Source organism: Monodon monoceros, unplaced genomic scaffold (genome assembly GCF_005190385.1).
Source record: "Monodon monoceros isolate NGI ecotype Baffin Bay Population unplaced genomic scaffold, NGI_Narwhal_1 Super_Scaffold_9, whole genome shotgun sequence".
In the NCBI taxonomy this organism is placed as follows: Eukaryota; Metazoa; Chordata; class Mammalia; order Artiodactyla; family Monodontidae; genus Monodon; species Monodon monoceros.
Genome location: NW_021703786.1, coordinates 49,369,813 through 49,392,290, shown reverse-complemented (window position 1 = coordinate 49,392,290; position 22,478 = coordinate 49,369,813). Strand labels below are relative to the sequence as shown.

The 22,478-nt window shown below is 48.8% G+C and overlaps 1 protein-coding gene across 1 annotated transcript; it reads right to left on the bottom strand.

Annotated features, from left to right (window-relative positions):
* Positions 1-1,650: 1,650 nt before the first annotated feature.
* On the bottom strand, positions 1,651-22,196 carry SHPK (sedoheptulokinase). Its single transcript, XM_029211943.1, has 7 exons — positions 21,961-22,196; positions 18,413-18,554; positions 12,349-12,532; positions 11,656-11,808; positions 10,219-10,394; positions 6,329-6,529; positions 1,651-4,105 (listed from the first exon to the last, which is right to left on the bottom strand). Exons 1-7 carry the CDS (start codon positions 22,126-22,128, stop codon positions 3,693-3,695), a joined length of 1,437 nt encoding a protein of 478 aa, XP_029067776.1. The 5' UTR covers positions 22,129-22,196; the 3' UTR covers positions 1,651-3,692.
* Positions 22,197-22,478: the final 282 nt, after the last annotated feature.

Genomic DNA, 22,478 nt, shown 5'->3' with positions numbered 1-22,478 from the left:
CAAAGATGTGGCCTGTTCATCTAATCACGCCTGAGAAGTGGTCAGGTGTGACCCACCCTCTTTCCTGAGGCCCACTGTGCACTTTGCGCACCCAGAGCGGTGGGTAGGGTGAATAGGGTGGTCTCTGCCCTCCAGGAGGTTGCGATGGATAAGGAGGAAGACCTGCTAGGCTCTCTCTGACGCTTACAGGGTGGGGTTCCCTGTAACAGGTACAAACCAGGAGCCAACAGGCCGTGCCAACAGCAAACATTGAGCGAGGTCCTGGATGCAGTTGTAATCCGGTGGCAAATATGCTGCAGGGGGACTGCAGCTGGCGGATGGCATCAGTCAGGCCTTGGACAAGGTGTAGCGTTCTGCCTTGTGAGGTGGACCTCAGCCCAAGTTCAGATGCAGGAGGAGGACGGGGCAGAGAAGACCTAATAGGGACCCTGCCCCCAAGGAGCTTTCAGTCCACTTGAGAAGAAAAGGAAAACAGAGAACATGAAAGCCACGTAAACATCATAGGTATGTAGTCAAAGGCCAAAGGATAGTGTGTGAGGCCGGGACAGGGGAGCGAGCAGGAGGGCTGACGTTCACTCCTCTGCCCCTGGCTGGTTCTAGCCTCACCATCTCTCACAGGCTGTTTTCTAGGTTCCTCTAATTGGGACCCTTCTCCTAACATCCATCCTCCAATCCAGAATACACACTGCCAGCTATTCTCCCAAAGCCCAAGAATCCCCAATCCCCTCCCTCCCCTCCACTGCCCACAGGAGAAAGTCCAAACTCTCTGGCATCCACCACCCTTCTCCGTCTGCCCAACATTTCCAGCCACCACTCCCACGACACCCTTGCACCTGCCCTATGACCAAGTGACACCAGACAATTCACACACCCTGGTCAGGCCAATCACTTTAACATAAACACATTTGCATAACCTGACCTCGCTGCCTAGAATAACAAAGAAAGCGGGCTCTGGGTTTGGAATCCTAGAGTCGTGATCTTACATAAGTTACTTAACGTTTTTGTGTTTCGGTTTCTTCATCTGTGAAATGGGGATAATTCACCCACCTTCTAGGATTCCTGTGAAGATCAAATGAGTTCAAACAGGTGGAGTCCAGATTAGCTTCTAGTCCATTGTAGGTACTCAAAAAACGCTAACTTGGGCTTCCCTGGTGGCACAGTGGTTGGGAGTCCGCCTGCTGATGCAGGGGACACGGGCTCGTGCCCTGGTCCGGCGGGACCCGTGAGCCACGGCCGCTGAGCCTGCACGTCCGGAGGCTGTGCTCCGCAACGGGAGAGGCTACAACAGTGAGAGGCCCACGTACCGCAAAAAACAAACAAACAAACAAAAAAACCCGCTAACTTTTGTTAGTAGCAATGGACTGAAACTTTCCAAGGTTTCTTTTTTCGATATCGCTTGCATGAAGAATGAATTGCTCCTCCTTCTGGGCATGTGGGTAAATCTGTTATAGCGTTTATTTCATTCCCTAGTGAGGGGAATTCAACAATACATCACCGTGCCTGATAGAACACCCATCTCCTAGTAGATGCTTCATAAATATGATTCACCTGGGTCTATGCTGGGACTTCTCAGGCACAGTGTCTACCATGGCTGTAGCAGTCAGGATGAACTAAGTTATCCTGTGGTAACAAACGCTCCCAAATCTCAGTAGCATCAAACATCAAAGGTTTATTTCTCAGTCACACTATGAGTCACTGGCTGTTTGGTGAGGGCTCTACACCACATTGCCCTCATGTGGGACCCAGAGTAGCAGAGCCTCCTCTCTGGGATACCCCAGGTCACTTACAGCAAAGGGAACAGAGTGTGGCAAATCCCACATTGGCTCCAAAGGGCTTCTGCCTGGAAGCGACAAACTTCTGTTGACGTTTTACTGGCCAAAGCAAATCAGGTGGGGAAGTGCCAGCCTACCACGTGCTTAAGATCAGGGTATTGGCAAACAGCCCTAATGACCCAGCTCCTCATCTGAGGATCAGAATGGCACCTCCTGAGAATGAGAGCAGAAGCAACGAGTGGCTTATGACTTCAGGCTGGAGAAATGAGGCCCTGGCAGCTGTACCCATACCCCTGCAGAGGCTCCAGGCCAAGTGCAATAGAAATGACAACAGGACCGCCAGCTGGCAAGCTTGGACTGTGCAAGGCTTAGCCCTCAGAGGTAGACTGGACATGCGGAAAGGGGACAGAGAGTTATGGTGCTTTGCAGGACACCTATCCAGCTCCTAATTTATATTTAGATTCCACCCACAGCATCCTGGGAATGCAAGACAGGTTGCCTCCCTGACATCGGAGGGCCATTTCCTCCTGATGGACAGGGCTGTCTGCTATCCTTTGGCCCATCCCGAGGTGACTTCTCTCTCAAAATAATGGTGTCAACTCATTCTGGCCAAGAGAACAATTACATGACGTTCCTGAGTGATCTGCAGCTGCTTGTCCCGGCAGAACCATGGAGCAGGCAGGGCTTCTACAAATGATCCCCAAAGTTATGTCCCACCTCCCAAACCCTGTGGCAGTGCCAGATTTATAGTCTTCCCAATGCAGAGAGGTGTGTTTTACTAAAGGGACAAGGCTCTGGAAGAATGAACTTTAGTATCTGAAATTCAATCAGCACAGCCAGGCAGATTAAGAGTTTCAGACAATCACATAACGTGGCATTCACAAAGAGACATGACTGCTTCCCAAGCTCACAGTCGCCCAGGTGCCTCAGAGTCAGGGACCTGGGATCACCCTTGGGAGTGTGGAAGTAGACACAGCGATGGTGGCCCTCTCCTGGAAGCCATTCCATGGTCATCCTACCAACCACGGGAAGGTTTAAGATGCTCTGGGATCCCTGCAGAGATGCCGGCTCAAGTGGGATGTTTCTGCGAGCCAGGCACACATGGCGGGCCAGCAAGGCCCACACCAAGAGAAAGAAGAGCTGGGGCATTTGAGACAAGGGATTCTCTCTGCTTTCTCTCTAACAGGAGCATGCGCAGCTGCATCCCTTCCCTTGGAAGGCTTCCCAGGGATGCACAGGGGCAAAAACACACTGCTGCACAGACACACTCTTGGAAAAGAGTCTTGCTGGTGTCTGGTCAGACTCTTGGGAACAACATGCCTGAACGGTGGCGTTATGCAGCATCTGTCCCCTTGGCTGGTCATGCCACCCACGTTTTCTTCTCTGTTCTGTGTCTTCAAGCCAGCTGTGTTGTGAGGAACCATGGCAGCACCAAGCAGGCTCTCCTCGGAGGGGAGGTACATGGCAAGAAGGCCAGCACAGATCCCTGCATCTTCATCTCAGCCAGCCTACATCACTGTCCTTGGGTCACCTTCTGCCCCAGCTAGCTGGCTGTGGCCAGAGAAGAACAAGATTGGGAAAGGGGCCTCAGGGTCACGTGGCACAATCCAGTAGGGAAGACTCTTCCAACAGTACATGTGACCCATCTTTCCCTTTCTCTCCGTCTCTCCCACATTTACATTTGCAACCAGCTCTCAGGTGAGTCTCTTTCAGAAGGCACTGATTTGGGATCTGGTTGATGACTCCTGGCTGCATTATTAGAGTGTGCCCTGAAGATTGGTTCTTGGTCAAAATGATGGCCTGAGAATAAGCATTGCTTAAAACCGCCCACAGAGCTGTCCAGGAAAAGCATGATCCCAAGATAAGGAGAGGAACGTTAATTAGATAAACTTCACAACAGTCCTTTGGCCAATGAGTGTGCTAATACTCCTGCTGGTTAAGGTTTCTCTGGAGCATAACCAGAGCGGCCCCTACAGCTGCATCTACATCCTGCCCATAGGACACTGGGAAGGGGAAAGCCCTCTGCACCTCCTGCTTCAGCACCTCGTTCCTGGACAGCGCACTCCCACTGCCGATCACCCGCTCCACGCCCCACTCTTGGAGCTGCTGAAAAGGAAGCATTGAGTGCAGGTTCTGAACGATGCCTCTGCACAGGGCCCGGGTCACGTGCCCCAAGGAGAGGTCAGAGGAGGAGATTCTGGTCACTGAGGCCAGCTGGTCTGGCAGGTGCCTCTCGCCCAGCACTGTTGGAGTGATGGTTAGGCAGGTGTCTTTCTGCTGTGCAGCAGCCTGGATCATGCGTGAGTACACAGTGGATTCTTCAACCTCCAGGCCTGCCAGGAACAGAGAAGGCCTGTGTGAGTTCACGCACCCCCTCGCTGCAGGCTATAGAGTTACCAGGGGGCAAGGATAGGTTGACTTGCTGCCTCTCCTCACTGTGGTTGGCTGCTTCCCAGCTCAGGGCTCAAATATTCTGGCTAGCTGTGCTCTGCTCCAGACCCCAGCCACCTTTCTCACTACAGACCCCAGCCCAATCTTCAAGGAGAGATCTCGTAAGCGCTGCTGTGAGTCCTTACCATCCCGCAGCTGTGGGACTCTTGGTCCTAAGTGGACCCAATGCATACACTGATCAATAAGTATCATCACACTTGTTATTAGTGTCACAGGAATCCCAGGACCACAGTGCTGATCACAGTCTAGCCTGCCCCTCGGCAGAGGTTACGAACAACCAGTCTAGACCAGAGCTCAGAGTTGAATATGCATGTGAATCACTCAGGGATCTTATTAAAACACAGCTTCTGATTCAGTGTGCCTGGGGTGGGGCCTGAGATTCTGCACTTGTCATCAGCTCCCAGAGGAAGCCAGTGCAGCTGGCCTGAGGACCACGCTTTTTGAGTAGAAGGTTCTAGATCAGTGCTTACCAACACTTGAGAGCATCAGGATCACCTGAGGAACTTTTATAAAATGCCGTGCTCAGGCCCCACTCCTCTCCCCCAAGCCAAATAATCAGCTTTTCTGGGGGTGAAACTAGGACATCAACATTGTTTTTAAAACTCCACGAGTATTTCCAATGTATGGCCAAAAGTCCCCAAGGAGTCTCAACGTCAGCACATCTAACTTATACAAACTCAACTATACACCCTCAGGAACGAGAAAGAAAATAAAATATTTTTTTCAATCAAATGAAACAATGTAGACATTTCACAGGAGGTTAAGTTATATAAACTACTAGCCTTCAAAGCACCCTCTGTTTCATCAAAATAAGAACCACGAAAATGTAAAAGACTTTTCTTTTTGAAAATCTTAGAGAAAACTTAAGTATTACCTACTCTTTCAGGGCTGAGCAAAACAGTCACTTCTGTATAAATAGAAACACCAGCCAACTCAGTAAACAGTCGACAGACTCAACCCAGTTAAAGAAGTATCTGAGTAAAGGGCTTGCCTGAAGGTTCTGATGACTGGTTCTGCATCTTTAAAACCTTTCTTGATTCAAGGCAAAACAAGATCAAAGTTCTGTTCTTTAAATGGAGCATTCCTGAGGGATTCCCAGCCAAGGGGGTAGAACTTATCCGCAATCCTGACACCCCCGGCCAGCCTGGAAGGACTGACGTGGGTCAGCAACACCTGTCTGCATGACCAGTATGAACTTCCCAGGTGCTCCCTGTGGCCTGTGCCCCACCTGGTTATTCTGTTGGATGTTTCCTGGAACGACCTGATTTCGAGCTCCTACAAGTGACCCATGCATCTGATAAGCATGATTTCCCTATTTCTAGACAGCTGGCCAGAAATTTCATTTCTACCCTAAGTACTTAGAAAGGGAACCTCTCCTGGAAGAAAGAGGTTACATCTTTCTCTGTAAATGCAGAGCAGAGGAAGCCCTGATCAATTCCACCCTGAAGAGAGCAGGAAGACGTCAGAGTTTCCAGGGACCCTTCCAAGAAAGGAGGAGAGGTGCTACTTGCCAGGAATAAGTGCTACCAGTCTTTTCACTCATTCATGTTTGATCATTTTATTCTCCGCTGTCTGTAGCCATCAGAAGGCAAACCTCAAATGCAAGGTTACTGACAGAGAAAGTAATAGCGGGGCCAGGGAGAGCCAGGAGACTATTAGGATACTCCACAGTTAAGGTTAGAGGAGAAGATGCGCCTCACAAAAGAGAGTATGGGCTTCCCTGGTGGCGCAGTGGTTGAGAGTCCGCCTGCCGATGCAGGGGACACGGGTTCATGCCCCGGTCCGGGAAGATCCCACGTGCCGCGGAGTGGCTATGCCTGTGAGCCATGGCCACTGAGCCTGCGCGTCTGGAGCCTGTGCTCCGCAACGGGAGAGGCCACAGCAGGGAGAGGCCCGCGTACCGCAAAAAAAATAAAAATAAAAAAGAGTAGGTGATGGCAGCTCAGAAGATGAAAGAAGGCTACAAGCTCAGATCCCTAAGGACAGAGGGAATGTGCTAGAATCTGGCTGGGTCTGAGACAAGAATCTAGAAACTTACAGCACATTCAGCACTGCCACATAGAAAGGACAAGCAGGGAACACACCACTGTGTGGGCCACCCTTACCTAGATCCGCCATCCACTGGACCAGCATGTGGACGAACATGGCCAGCACGTTGCCCCCATTGAGTGATGCTGCCACCGCCAGGTAGGTCCTGTCAAAGTACGGGAAGTAGGCGACTGGAGCTGCAGGGTCTGGAGTCTGCACTGGCTGGAACCCCGAAGGCATGGAGGCTACCAGCTGCACCGAGGTGCTGATGTTGAGAACTGGATGTGGTCCAAAGAAAGCAGAGGTTAGGCCTGTTGGGCTAACTCAGAGGCCACAAGTCACAACAGGGTCGGAGAGTGTGCCACAAATTCCTGGATACTCCTCCTTTCAGGAGGAAGAGCCTAGTCCTCCACCCCTGAGTGTGGGCTGGACTCAGTGACTGGCTTCTAATGAAGAGAGTAAAGCAGAAGTGACAGTGTGTGACTCTGGAGACCAGGTCATAAAAGGGCACTGCAGCTTCCGTCTTGATCCAGGGGAGGCAGGTACCACGTCGTGAGCAGCCCTATGGAGAGGCCCACTGGATGGTTGCTGGCATAACTGACTCCATCTCGAGCCCGTACGGTCCCTCCTGTCCTTCCGCTGACCCCACCCAGGACTGTACTAGATGGTGAATCACTTCTCTGTCGTCAAGGGCTTTGTAGTTAGTAGATATTGTTTAACAACGGTTAGGGCCAGGTGGCCTCCATGCTCTGTTAGTTCCCAAACTATGCTGACTTTTGCTGATGTATTCCCAGAGCCCATGAGACTAGTTACCCATTCAATCACCTTAACTTAGGAGTGTATGTCCTGTTTCCAGGCACCCACCCTCACGTCCTAGGTTGGTGGTGCAGAATGCAGCTGCCAGTGCTTCCAGATCATTGTCTGCCTGATCCCACTCTGTAAATTACCCTAAAATAAACTGACCCATTGATTATATGGAGCCGCCTGCCTCATTTTTCAGTCTCAAGATGCATTCTCAGTTCGGTGGGTACTTTTCATTCCCTCCGTCCTCCAACACCTACAAGGAGCTGAGGCCTCCTGCTAAGAGCCACATGAGTGAGCTGAGAAGTGGATCCTCCAGCCCAGTCAAGCCTTCAGATGACTGCAGCCCCAGCCGACTGACAGTGTGATTGCAATCCAGCCACACCTAGACTCCTGACTCTCAGGAACTGTGTGAGATAATAAGTGTTCACTGTTTTAGGCTACTAAGTATTGGAGCGATTTGTTACACAGCAATAAGCTACTATTCACAGAGAGTCAGACCTCAGCCCAAGTGTTTTATTCTTTGGGAGGTTTCATTCATTTTTGGTGGGTACCACCTCCTTCTCATTGCCAAGGTGTGCTTCTCAACCTCCCTCCACCAGCAGGGGGGACGCTCCCAGACCTAGAACAGAGGGGGTGATTTTCTCCTCTAGATGGAGGCCAGAGCCTACAGACTGTCCCAGGAGTCTCTCCTCCATTTCTCACGAGACCTGGCCAGAAGGCCTGTGCCTCTCAGTCTTTTGGGGCTAAACTAACTGAGGTCAGCATCCAACTATCCTACCTCCTGGGAGGCAGAGGCAAGGAGAGTGAAAACAAGTCTCAGAAAGTCAACAAACTTGACTTCCTGCCACATCAAGACTTTCACCATAACGATAAACCAGAAGCATCATGCCCTCCACCTATCCCCTCGGGGGGAAGTGTCAATGAAGGGGGCCGACCAGCATTGCCCATGGACACCGCACAGCTGGGCACAGGCCAGCAGCCCCAGTCTAGAACCAGAGACCACAACCAGCTCAGTGAAGATGGAGCCTAAATCTTAGCTTCTTCCCATTTGACCAGCCCCTCACTCACCATCTAGAAAGGACATTTATATCCAGGCACATGACAGCTCTCTGTGGAGGGAACAGCCTAAGATTTGAAGACTACCAGGTAGGAGGAAAGGGCCAGGCTCTTTATAGGCACCATCCCAGTGCATCACAATAACTGCGCCATGAGAAAGGCATCATCATCCTCATTTTGGATGATGACAAGGGCTCAGGGAGAAAATTCAGGAGAAAAAGACGGGGGTTTTGACCTTAAAAGATTTTATCACATATTTGTGCAAACAAAAGTGGCAGAATCTGGATATATGTATAACAGATTCACTTTGTTATACACCTGAAACTAACACATTGTAAATCAACTATACTTCAATAAAAAAAATTTTTTTAAGTGGCAGAATCTCACCTTTCCCTCTCACCTAATCTTGAATTAAGAGGAATTACTACCAAAAACAAAACAAAAAGTCACTTGAAATTTTAGTTTTTAAGAATGTACTAAAATAGGAATAAACTACTGCTTCAGAGGATATGCTGGTCAGAGTTTTTAAACTCAAGGTTAAATTGTAATAGTTCTAACTGATGGAGGAAAAAAAAGATGTGATGACAAAGAAAATCCGAGTAAGATGAATGACTTCTCTGTTCCCGTTGATAACAAGGCGAGGCTCTCAAAGTGGGCCCACTCAGCCAGGCTGCCCTGAGGATCAAATGAGACACACAGCCTGCAATCACCCTGCTCGGGGAGGCAGACCCAAAGTCTACCCCAGCCCCAGGAGGGGCCAACGACAGGCCCCAGGCCATATCCAGCCTGCCATCTGTTTTTGTATGGCCCAGGAGCTAAGAAAGTCTCTTCCATTTTTTTAAAAATGATAGCTTTATTGAGATGTAATTCAGAAAATTCACCATAAAATGCACCCTTTTAAAGTGTACAGTTCTGTGCTTTTTAGTATATTCACAGAGTTGTACAAACATCACTGAGATCTAATTTTGGGACATTTTCACCACTCCAGAAAGAAATCCCATACTGGTTAGCAATCAACCCCATGTCCCAGCCCTAGACAACCATGAATCTGCTTTCTATCTCTATGGATTTGCCTATATTCTGGACATTTCACAGGAATGGAATAATATAGTATGTGGCCTTTCACTTTCATTCACATGTTATAGCATTTTAGCTCTGTGGATACACCACATTTTAAAAATCCATTTATCAGTCAATGGGCATTTAGGTTGTTTCTACATTTTGGCTATTATGAATAAGGCTGCTAGGAACATTTGTGTACACGTTTTTTGTGCGGACATGTGTTTTCAATTCTTTTGAGTATACACATAGGAGTGGAATGGCAGGGTCCCATGGTAATTCCATGTTTAACTTTTGAAGAACTGCTAGACAGTTTTCCAAAGGGACTGCACCATTTTACAATCCCAGTAGCGTGTTCTTACCTTTTTAAAAGGTTGAAAAGAAATGAAGAGGAGAAGGATATTTCATGACACATGAAAATTTTATGAAATTCACATTTCAGCCTCTATAAATAAAGTTTTATTGGAACACAGCTATACCCACTCGCTTATGCATTGGCTATGGCTGCTTTCCTGCCCCAACAGATGTTAAGTAGTTATGATAGAAACAAAATGGCCCACAAAGCTTAAAATATTTACAAACTGGCCCTTTACAGGAAAACTTTGCCAGCCCCTGCCCTGGATTGCTGTCTCCCCTTCACTGTGACTCTCTTACATGGAATACAGGGACGTCTGCGCTTCTACTCAGAACCGAGGAACTTTCGTTGACAAACACACAATAACAAAACCCCTAACCTATTGAATAATAATCTATTTTCTTGGTCATGGAGACACATAGAAACCAGCCAACTAGAGAGAGTCATTCCCCTCACCTGTCTCTAGAGAAGAAAGGCACAGACTGTGGTCAGGACAGAAATTGCCCTGCTGAATTGTAAGCTCCCGGGGCAGGGGCTTCACCTGTAGGGATGAGGGTGTTTTTCATGTTTGTAACATAATGGTCAAGAGGACGCTGCGACTGCTGGCTATGTGTGCCCCTCGGACCCTGGCACAGAGCTGGGGCTTAGGAGGCCCCAGTAGAAGTCTGAGGAGAGAACCAAAGACAGACTTACCTGCGTCTGTCCTTTGGGCCATACAGGAATAGACAGAGGCCTGCAAATCCCCCAAGGCCACGCCCACCTGTGTCCCCTTTGGGATCTCAAACCAGGCCTGGGAAGTTCTGCCTGCCACGTTGCCAGGGTCGGTGACGTCTGGGAGTAGGTGGACGGGAAAGCCTGCGTCCCTCAGTCTGCAAACCAAAAGTGGACAGCATATCTACCTGGTGCTTGGTTTTCTGTTTTCTGTTGTTTCCAGGAAACTCAGCAACGGAAAGCGCAATAGGATACACATTCAAGAAGGGAGGGCAGAATCCAGTGTTTATACAGAAGGCCTCTTTGGCTTTTTTTAAACCATGAGGAAAAGCCTTGAGTTATTTAAAGAGTGAACCCTGGCTTTCAAGAGCTTGGGATGGGCCTCTTGGAGAAGAACACAACCAGTTTGAGCAGAGGTGGTCAGAAGGGACTGGATAAGAAGCAGATTTCATCGGCATCCAGCCTCCTGCATTTGAAGGGAGAGCAAACACTGTGCAAAGGGAGGAAGCTGGAGTTTTAGAGCAAAGTCACAGCTGGTTAGCACAGGCCAAACCAAAGTCAAACCCATCAGTCTCCTGAATACCAAATGCATCCATCACTCGCGGTTAGTGAACACGGGGCTGCCAGTTTTATAAAACATGCTGGAAAGTCCTTTACCTGAACTACCAGGTGCTTTTTGTTTTATTACAGAGCTCAGAATTTGGACCCTGAAGGCAGTGAACTTATAGGGCACTGGACTGCTGGACCTGAAAAGGCAAATGATTGCTTAAAGGGAACTTAAAAGGCATCCCTTAAGCCTACTACTTCCATTTCTTAACCCTATTTTAAAATACATTAGGGTGGGGGAGAGAGATAGTTAGGGAATTTGGGATTGACATGTACACACTGCTATATTTAAAATGGATAACCCACAAGGACCTACTGTATAGCACAGGGAACTCTGCTCAATATTATGTAACAACCTAAACGGGAAAAGAATTTGAAAAAGAATAGATACATGTATATGTATAACTGAATCACGTTGCTGTACACCTGAAACTAACACAACATGGTTAATCAACTATACTCCAATATAAAATAAAAAGTTAAAAAAATAAAATAATATGTTAAAGAATGAATGTTGTTCTTTGGAATCTACGGGCTGGCTCAGGGCACAGAAAGAACTGGGGAGCCCACCCTAGGTCTGGGCAACAGTGGAGGAGCAGGCAGCACGGCGTGGTGGGTGGCGCCCCTCCCCAAGAACTTCACTTACAGTAAGGCCCACCTATGCCCGGGGACTGGAACAGGCTGGAGGGTGTTGGAACCTGATTTTGGCCTCGTGGGATCCTCCATTATTCCCAGATGGGAAAGCCCCACTAACGCTCCTGCTTTAGAGGTGCTGCCCTTCAGCCTCAAGCCAGCCTGCATGGTTATACTCACGTCTCCAAGTTCCAGCTTTGGCTCCTGGTGTTGAAATATCCCCAGCTAGCGGCGTTCTGGTCGGACATCAGGGGTCTTGTCAAGCCACACAGCATGGCAACCACATAGTCATGGATAGTGCCAGCTGCATCGTAGGACTTCAGGAACTCTGGGCTGTTTTTCATACCCCAAACAATTCAACGTGGTTTAATATTGACTTGAAAGCATGTGCGGCACCTAACTGTGGGCAGTGTGGACTAGACATGGCATAGCTGGGTAGCAGTCAGAACCCCACAGGCTGTGGATCCCTAGCAGCTGAACCTCCCAACCCCTTCAAGCCAAGCTGGCCAGAGTCAGCCTTAGGGGAGGGTACACATAGGAGGACACACCATGCCTGGGAAAGCAGGACATCAGCCGTTCTCAGCAGCCCTGATCCCACCGTGAACCCATCATATGATCCTTGGCAAGTCCCTTGCCCTCTCGGGTCTCTTCTTTCCCCCTCTAGGTGAGAATCAGATAACCAATAAGAGCCCTCTGCAAAATGAAGCAGTGGTAGACCAAGTCTAAGTCTTGTGACTATACCCTGTGCTGGGCCACACTCACTGAGGGACAATCCAGCACGTGGAGTGATGCTGACCAGCTAGAGGTACAGCTCCCTAGCCACTCTCGTTCCCTGCAAATCCGCCACCCAATTCAAACAACAGGTGTCCGTACCTATTTTTCAAAAGCCAGAAGATGGTTGCACAGCCAAACCCTGTGGCCACACTGAGATGAGACTCTGGCCGGGGCAGAGAAGCCAGGAACTTGCTGCCACACCGGCCATCCTGCCACGTTACCAGGTGGCTCACGGCTCTGGGCTCGAACACAGGGGCAGCCCCTGCCTCTGTCCATTCACAACCTGGAACGAAGGAGATGACCAAAAATGGAGAAAAGAGCAACGGACTGGCACCAGCATGTCCTTGAGACTACTCTGCTAGTGAGGTTATAGGACAGAATTTATCACCCATGACAATGCTTCATTCACACTCAGGGGTTCTGGCCAGTACCCAGAAAAGCAGGGAGTGGATGGACCTAGAGATTGTCATACTGAGTGAAGTAAGGCAGACAGAGAAAGGCAAGTGATATCATATGATATCACTTATATGTGGAATCTAAAAAAAAAAAAAGAGGTACAAATTAACTTATTTACAAAACAGAAATAGAGTCACAGATGTAGAAAACAAACTTATGGTTACCAGGGGGGAATGGGGTGGGGGAGAGATAAATTGGGAGATTGGGATTCAGATATACACAATGCTATGTATAAAATAGATAACTAATAAGGACCTAACTAATAAGGACCTGGCAGTCCAGTGGTTAGGACTCAGTGCTTTCACTGCTGAGGGTCCAGTTCAATCCCTGGTCAGGGAACTAAGATTCCACAGGCCCCAAGGTGCGGCCTTAAAAAAAAAAAAGAAAGAAAGAAAGAAAGGAAAGAAAGGACCTACTGTATAGCACAGGGAACTCTACTCAATCCCTCTGTAATGACCTATATGGGAAAAGCAGCTAAAAAAGACTGGATATATGTATATGTATAACTGATTCACTTTGCTGTACAGCAGAAACTAACACATTGTAAATCAACTATACTCCAATAAAAATCATTTAAAAAAAAAAAAAAAGAAGAGCAGGGAAGCGGTCACAGATAATACGCACCTGAAGCTTACTAAGTTTCACCCAGGAGGAGGGAGTAAGCTGGGGATGGGGTGGTCCACCCTCACAACTATGTTTCTGCCTAAAGCTGGGATTCTTATCCCAGCCCTAAAGCTGGAAATCTGAAGCTTTTTCTTCAACCCTTTTATCTGCTTCCAAAACTCTTTTGACCCTTTCTCTTCTTTTTACTTTTAGGACTATTTTGTTTGTGTTATAAAATAAATACGGAGTTCCTACCATGTACCAGGTATTGTTCAAAGCACTTTAAAAACATTAATTTTTTTAATCTACATATTAGCCTTACAACATAGGTGTGATATTTATCCCCATTTTCACATAAGACATATGAAACTCAGAGAAGCTTTAAAACATCTTGTCAAAGATCACATAGCTACTAAGTGGTAGAGGCAGGATTCAAGTCCAGACAGTCTGTTCCAGAATCTGGCCTGATGGATGTTCTTTCTCTCACTTTCTTCTTTTTTTTGGCAATAATAATAATAATAATAATTTAAAAGTTTTTTTAATTATACAAATGATAAGTGAAGGCATTCTCAATATAAAATGTTCAAATATTACAGATAAAGCAAAAGGCCTGCTTGACCATCCCCATCAGAGTCCCAGCCCCCTTCCTGTCACTGTTAGCACTTGTGGAGTTTTTTTTTATTTTTTGGCCACGCAGCACGTGGGATCTTAGTTCCCTGACCAGGGATCGAATCTGCACCTCCTGCACTGGAAGCGCGGAGTCTTAACCACTGGACCGCCAGGGAAGTCCCGTTGTTGGGTTTTTATACTCACACAACATATTCTCTTTGGTTTGGTTGATTTGGGCTGGGTTTTATTATATTTTGGTTTTGTCTGTTTTTTAAAAACAAATAGTACCATACTGTATGTATTTTTCTAGTGGTTGTTTTTATCATCCAGCAACATGTCCTGGAATTCCTTCCACGTTAGTACATGTGAACGCACCTTATTCTTTTCAACTACTGCATACCATTCTACAACATGAGGTACCAACATTTATTTAACCACTCCCCCATGAGGAAACATCACAGTTTTCACTACAATAAACAAGGATGCCATGAGTGACCGTGATTATGCCTCTTTTGCATATACATGTTAAAGTCCTTTTCCTGAACAGATTTTAAGTAGTAGGGCCACTGAGTCATAGTAACTCTTATTTTTACAGTGTATAATTTAAAAGCTTTATCCTCACCCCCGGCAATTAGCAAATGGGTTTCATATTAGTTCAGTTGGAAGTTTTCTTCCTGTAGTTGCTATAATTCTCTTATCTTTTTTTTTTTTTTTTTTTGCAGTACACGGGCCTCTCACTGTTGTGGCCTCTCCCGTTTCGGAGCACAGGCCCCAGATGCGCAGGCTCAGCGGCCATGGCTCATGGGCCCAGCCGCTCCGCAGCATGTGGGATCTTCCCGGACCGGGGCACGAACCCGTGTCCCCTGCATCGTCAGGCGGACTCTCAACCACTGCGCCACCAGGGAAGCCCAACTCTCTTATTTTTAACACCCTGCCAAACTGCCCTCTGAAACGGCCAAGCTAATATATACCACCAGGAGTGATATTTTTAAAAACCAATATTCCACCTCCTTTGCCAACTCTTGACATTCTCAAACTGCTTTCTTACAAGCCAGTGGGTGGAAAATGATTTCTCGTTGTTGTTTTCCTCTGCATTTTCCTAATTCCTAATGACACCGAGCATCTTTTCATATGCTTATTAGCTATTTGTATTCCCTCTTCTAGGAGTTGCCTGTTGGTTTCCTCTGACCATTTTTCCACAGGGCCATTGGTCCTTTCTTTGTTATTTGTTCTTTATATGCACCCATATTCGTCCTTTGTCTACTATATACTAGTGAATAATTTCTCCCTGTCTGCTGCTGGCTTTTTAGCTTGATTTTATGATCCCCACTTCTCTCCTGCTATTACTGAGCCTGAAAATGGAATGTGGAAACTGGTGTAACCACAGGCCTCTCAGAAGACACTAGTCACTCCCTCTCTTCTCCAATTGGCACCCTTGTGGAAGCACTTAGCTCTCCGCTCAGGTTACTGGTGCCTGTCTGTGTTGACTGCCTTGAGCGAGCCCTGGAAGACGAGGGCTGCATCCTGTTTCTATGTCTCCCGCGGGGCCCAGCACAGAGCCTCATATATTGTAGGTCCCGAAACCAAACTGAATTACAGCCGCTATTAAAAGCAGAACGACTTGATCTCAAATATGATTTCACTCACTCTGCTAAGCAGGTATCATCGTCAAACAGCGGCTCTCCTTCCCAGAAACTGAAACCAAAACAAGAAGGCATGCAGGTGGGCCCCATGAAATAGTAAGCAGCTCTCTCCACCGATGTGGGCGATGGTTTGTGTGGTCGTTACAGAGGCCAGGAGATGGGCAGAAAGGAAGGCGTGTGACCGGAGCACAATCATTAGATCTCTGCTGTCCTCTTTGGGAAGGGTTTTAGTATTAAAAGGACGTTTATTCTCGTTAATGCAAAATTAAGGAGTTTAAAAACTTTTACAACCTAGACTCCCCCTGAGAGGTCAGCTCTAACACCAGAACTGGCCTTTCGCTCCTGCTGGAGATTGGAGCCGAGCAGCTCCCGTGGTCCCAGCTGGCCTGACGACAGGCAGACAAAGGGAGAGGAGGAGGGGGAGAGCCTGGGTGGGCTTCTGCAGTCACCCAGGCCCCCCCTGGGGACTGATCAAAGGATGCACCACCAGACCCCTGTCAAGCCACCGAGAGGCAAGTCACCACACACTTGGCCCAGGGGAATCGGAATCACTGATCCTCTAGGCAAAGGAGGGGTGAATCCAATGTCCAGCCTCCTTAACTACAGCCTCCACCCCGCAAAGTAGCCATCCATACTATGCTTAAAACACCTGCAGTAAAAAGTTGATAGTTTTGAAGCTGGATGATGGGTATGTGTCAGTTCATAATGCTGTTCTCCCTACTTTTATGTCTATGTCGAACTTTCTATAATTTAAAAAAAAATTTTTTTTAACACTTGCCATAACAGGAGCTCATAACTTCCTACAGGAGCCTAATCCTTCCTTGGACATTCTGTTGGGAAATTCCTCCCTTCATTGAGCTAGTGTGTCCTCCTGTGACTCTGGTCCTCCCGGGAGACTTTCAAAGCTCAGTGTCTGAAGTCAGACAGACTTGAGTTCAAAAGCTGGAGTCACGGGACTTCCTTGGTGGCACAGTGGTTAAGAATCCGCCTGCCAATGCAGGGGACACGGGTTCGAGCCCTGGTCCGGGAAGATCCCACATGCCGTGGAGTAACTAAGCCCACGAGCCACAACTACTGAGTCTGCGTGCTGCAACTACTGAAGCCCGCACTCCTAGAGCCCGTGCTCTGCAACAAGAGAAGTCCCTGCTCGCCGCAACCAGAGAAAGCCCGCGCGCAGCAACAAAGACCCAACGCAGCCAAAAATAAAAATTAATTAATTGGGCTTCCCTGGTGGCGCAGTGGTTGGGAGTCTGCCTGCCGATGCAGGGGACACGGGTTCATGTCCCGGTCCGGGAGGATCCCACATGCCGCGGAGCAGCTGGGCCTGTGAGCCATGGCCGCTGAGCCTGTGCGTCCAGAGCCTGTGCTCCGCAACGGGAGAGGCCACAGCAGTGAGAGGCCCGCGTACTGAAAAAAAAATTAATTAATTAATTAATTAAAAAAGAGAAAAGCTGGAGTTGCTACTTGCTGCCACATGACCCTGAGCATATTATTTTATCCTCTCTGAACCTCCGGGTCTCATCTGCACAAGAGGGAGAGTAATGTAACCCACGTCATAAGGGTGTTGGGAAAATTCAATGAGATCACACAGGTAACATACTTAGCTCAGCACCTGGCATGCGAAGTGCTCACTGCTGTTTTCCTGGCTTAATACTCCTCCTAGAGGCCAAACAGAACAGGCCACCCACCTCTGCACTGTGGCAGACCTCCTGAAAGAAGACGACCAACTAAATGATGCTTAGCAACTGTGCCCATGAAAAGGATGTGCCCTGGAACTGAAAAATCGCAAATATCTGTGATTATGTTAAACAAAAACTATGCCTAAATTCAGAAGAGTTTCCTCTGCGTCTTGGAATCTACAGCTACACTAATCTCTTGGTTGTTGGCACTGATGCTCCAAGACACTGGCACAAAGAAAGGGAAGGCTGTGGAAGATCCACTCCACTGAATCCAACAGAGAATCAGAGAGAACTCACTCTTCTCCCTCTCCCTGTTCATGAATAATGTGTGAGTGGACAGTTCACTTCATTACATCCTTTGAACAGGACAGGATGTACACAAAACTCAAGAGGCAGCAGTATAACCTGACCCTTCACAGAGAGCCCTTGGCAGCCGTTTTCTGGTTCCAGGGGAGACAGGAGATAAAAGGGCCCCAGGCTGAGCAGCTGGAGTCTGTCCCCTGCGGACAGATACTCCAAGATGAAGGTAATAGCGGAGCGAAGAGTTGAGGGCTGTCCAGATAAAAGATAAAGAGACCACATATTCCTCATTCTCGAGATCAAGGAGCCCTTCCCAAGTACACGTGCACAGAAAGGCTCCTCAGGGGTCAAAAAGGGAAGGGGTGCCACTCCATAGTAGGTGATGTCAACCTACCCATAGGCCTCTTTGCTAGAATCCATCTTGCCTAAGAGATGTGCTCATACACAGGGGAGGACCCTGAGATAAACCAAATACAGACGCAGAGCCAGTCAAAGCAAGATGATTGGCCAAGGGAAATCAGAAGAAATGCCCCATATAAGTGATTCAAACTACCACGAGGGCGCGAGCCTCTGAGAGCCTCTGCCCCTCTGAGCCTGCCTGTGTGTCTATACACACGTACCCTTTTTCCTCCTAATAAACACTTTACTTGTTTCACTACTTTCTGTCTCTTTGTGGAAATTCATTTCTACAAAGCCGACGGGCTAGAGCCTTATCACTGGCCGCTGGTCTCTGGTGGTCTAGTGGCTAGGATTCAGCACTTCAGTCTCTGGCCAGGGCAACCAAAACCCTGCTTCAAGCCGCTGCAGGCCGAGGCCACCTGAGATCACAGGGTGATTGTTAACAGCACGTGATCACCCCCAAGCTCAGCATACCTTGGCCTGTTTTCCAGAACATGACTCCATGCATCTGTCCTGACACTCCAATGCCACAGACCTTGCAGAGCTGCTGCCGGGGAAGGGCAGCAAGGCACTCGTGGAGGGCCTGGATGATTCTCCTCACATCCTGCTCTTGCCCCTGGAAACAGAACAGGATACGTTGGACAGAGGTACACACACAGGCAGGGGAAGGAGGACAGAGGCGCCAGGGACTTCCTGGGTGGTGGCTGCCCACCTAATTCCACCGAGGTCACTTCCAGGACCTGCTGAGGGGCCTCAAGGAGGGGATGTGGGCCTGAGGGTTCTCCACCACCTCCAGCGGGGCCTGGAGTAGGAACGTGGTGGGCGAGGTCCCACTTCTCCCTTCACAGATGAGGTGCTTCTGTGGGTTAAGTTCAGCCAATGGTCTGGGCTCTGCCCGCTGCCGTGGAAGAGTCTGAGCTGAGAAAAGCACTGCCCTGCCCTATAGGAGCTTACAGTCCAGCAGGACAGGAAAACACAAGAAAGACCATGCTGCAAGAAGAAATAAGGCAAAGGTCTTTGGCAAGGCACAATGGAGCATTGGGGTAGAGGAAGGATGGAACACAGCAGGGAGGAACCCAGCAGGAAAGGTGTAGGCAAGAAAGGCTTCCTGGACTAAAGCACCTGAGGACCAGCCCTAGTGTTTGCTCCAGTTCATCCATCTGGCAAACATTTCCCGAATGCCCTGAGGGCTTGCATTTGTTCCGGGGGGCAGTGCAGGCCTCCCCTCCTTGGAGTTAAGCCTTCATTTGTCAGCCTGCTGGCCTTGGGCTGTGGCAGTTCTTGGCTCCAAACAAACATGATCGAAGGAGAAGAAAGAAGAAAGGTGAGGAGGGGTAGGGCTGGGGAAGGAGAGGAGAGGGAACACAGAGCATTTCGTTGAGGAGGCAACCCTACATCCTAACAAGACTCTTTATGCAGGAGAGACTACAGTAGAACTGAGCGGGCAGTAAAAGATGGGGCAGAGAGGAGATGCATGGCTATGCATGATCCCCCAGGAGGGAAGAAATAAGGCAGCGGGCAAAGGAAGAAGGAAGCAGGGAAGGGGCATTTGTTTACACCTGCCCTGTCCAACATGCCAGTCATCAGCTACACACAGCTAGTCTGAATTGAAATCTACACACCAGACTTCAGATTTAGTACGAGAAAAAAAGCACAATATCTCATTAATAATTCTATATTGATTATTACATATGGAAATGATATGTTTGGATCCATTGGGTTAAAATAATAAGCAGTGAAACTTAATTTTACAGTTCCTTTTTACTGTTTTTTGATACGGGCACCAGAAAGTTGAAAATTATGCGTGTGGCTCACATTTGCACTGCACAGTGCTGGTTTAAAGAGTTCCCACGTGGCATGAACCCAGATGGTACATGAATGCAGGACAGAGGAGCTGCTGTTTAAAATGGGCCTAGGGGGGGTGAGCTGTGTAGGTAAGGACAGCAGAGGAGTGAAACAGGCCAGAGGGGAGTGAAGGCAAGGAGGCACTCAGTATGTGGGGAGTTTTAGTGGTGAGTGTGATGGGGGAGCAATTCTTGGACAGACAGTGGATACACCCACAATGTCACAGGAAAGGCGCTGCCCCCATTCCTTGATTCAGAATATCAAGTGGTCTACATTCAGATCAGATGCTAGAAATTCAGATTTGAAAAAAGAATTTAGGAACTCCTTCAACCCTCCTCCCCCACACCCCTTTTTACAGATGGGGAAACTGAGGCCCAGACAGGTAAAATTCATAACACAGAAAGGGTCACAGAGCTTCCCTCAAAAATCTTGATATTTTAAAGTTGCAAAGAGCTAAAAGTCTGACCTTCCACATAGCTGCCAAAGTTGACCATGGAGTACACAATGCTTCTAAAGAGTGAGAAATATGGATATGAGGAAAGAACAGAGCCACCAGGTGTTTCTATGGATCAGTAGTGTTTACCCCAGGGATGATTTTTGTCCCCTCGGGGGCATTTGGCAATATGGAGGCATTTTTGGGTGTCTCAGCTGGGGAGGAGGGTTCTACTGGCATGCAGTGGGTTAGAGGCCAGGGATGTTGCTGAACATCCTACAACGCACAGGACAGCACCCCACAACAAAGAATCATCCAACCTCCAAATATCAACAGTGCCAAGGTGAAGAAATCCTGCTATAGGTGAAATTACAACAAGGCTGTTTGTCCCAGAGCACAACACACATGTGGAGGATGCAAGGGGGGCTATTACCGGCCTCCCCTAAACCCCCCCTTAGGCAGGTGTGGAGCACTGGGCGTGCCTGTAAACACAGAACACTGTGCTGGACACTGGGGGAAGTGGGGAAAGTAGTTTTCAAGAAGTGGCCCTATTTCAAGAGAAAAGGGCACTGCCTAAAACCCACCCCTGTAATCGCAGCTCTGCTGATTACCCCCACAGGGTCAGAGCTGACTTTGCCTCCACTTCATGGTCCATGAAGTGAGATAATCATTCTAAAATGTCCTGATGCCCCAACCAAGCTAATTTTGAAAGGCTCTATGAAAATGCGAAGTGCTCCTGAAATCTTTATCCTCTGAAATGCTTCTGATCAAGATGGACTCTGAACCCTAAAGGACTGAGTCCAGGTATGTGGCAAGAGCTTGTGAAAAACAAAGCTATTGGGAGTGGGGTTTGGCTCAGAAAATCGAGGTTTGTGGCTGGAAGGGGCCATAGAGGTCATCTATTTCAATTATAAGAACAAGCTGAGATCCAGGAAAAAAAAAATGTCATGAGGATACACAGAAAGTTCCTTGATATTAATCTGTATTATCAATGAACTGAACATAGAGCTACCTTTTTCAAGGAATTAATGGAATCCATCTCTGAGGATTGACGTCCTTTCTGAACCCACAACTTGCAATTGAGCCCACTGTGGTGAAATTCTCCATTTCTATATTGTAGCTTTCACAAAACACTAGTTTTCGTGTAGAATTATCAATCTGACCTTTTTCTAACATTTTAATTGAGGTATCTCTCAATGTCTATCTGTCCTGGTGTCTTTCTTCCAAGGTATCTCAGCCTTTGGGGCCAGGGGACTTTTGCTGTCCAAGTGTTTGAGTTCCTCCACCCACAATCCACTCCTGCGGGATGAGAGAGCGGCAGGTTACGCTGGATTTTGCGTCTGATTTCTCAAGGAAAACCCAGACACCGCCCTAGGGAACAAGCTGAATCCTGAATTTGAGGACACCTGCAGATGTGAGGAGCAGAGAGCCGCGAGAATGAGAAGGCAGCCTGAGATCGCTCCACATGCAGGAGAGCAATTTCCTGCAGGTCAGGATACAGAAAGTGGAGGGCAGAGAGCACGGGGATATAGCGCCAAGGTCAAGGCTCCCAAAGAAGGCCCGAGAGTGGGGCGATCGGTGCCAGCAGGTGGGAAAGCTCCTGGGAGGAGATCTATCGGATCGAGGGAGTTGCAGCGGGCAGGCAGAGATCAGGCAGGCTGGAGCTGTCAGGGAGACTTCTCTAAGGAGGAAGAGGGTGTCTGGAGGCTCCTGGAGGCGGCGAGGCTCCAGGGCGCTGCCTCACCTGGGGCCCCGCTGCCGCGCTCTGGGCCGCAGTCTCGGCCCGCGCAGGCCGGGCACAGCTCGCCAGTACCACGAACCCGGAAGGGTCGCCGCGCGCGGCCTCCACCAGGGCCGCCTTCACAGACGTGGTGCCCAGGTCGATGCCGAGAGTGACAGACCGTGCAGCCATGACAGCGATTGAGTCTGGGGCCGGGGCGCCCCTTCCAGCACACTTCACCCGGGACAGAGGCGCCGAGGCGGGGCCTCGCCTGCCAATCTTTCCAGCCACGCTCAACACGACGAATTCTCGTCTTCCCATTGGTTGAGGAAGGCCGAGTCCCGCGCACCACGAGCGACGGTCCCCGGCTATAGGCGGAGCCGCGGTGGAAGGCGGAACCTACAGGCCCCGCCCCGCAGGGCAGGGTTTGCGATGTGGCCCGAGGCTTCGGCCTTGCTCACCAAAGTACCAGTACCCCGAGTCTCGCTGGGGGATGCGAGAGCTTCTGTGACCCTAATAGTGACTTAACCCTCCCACATATC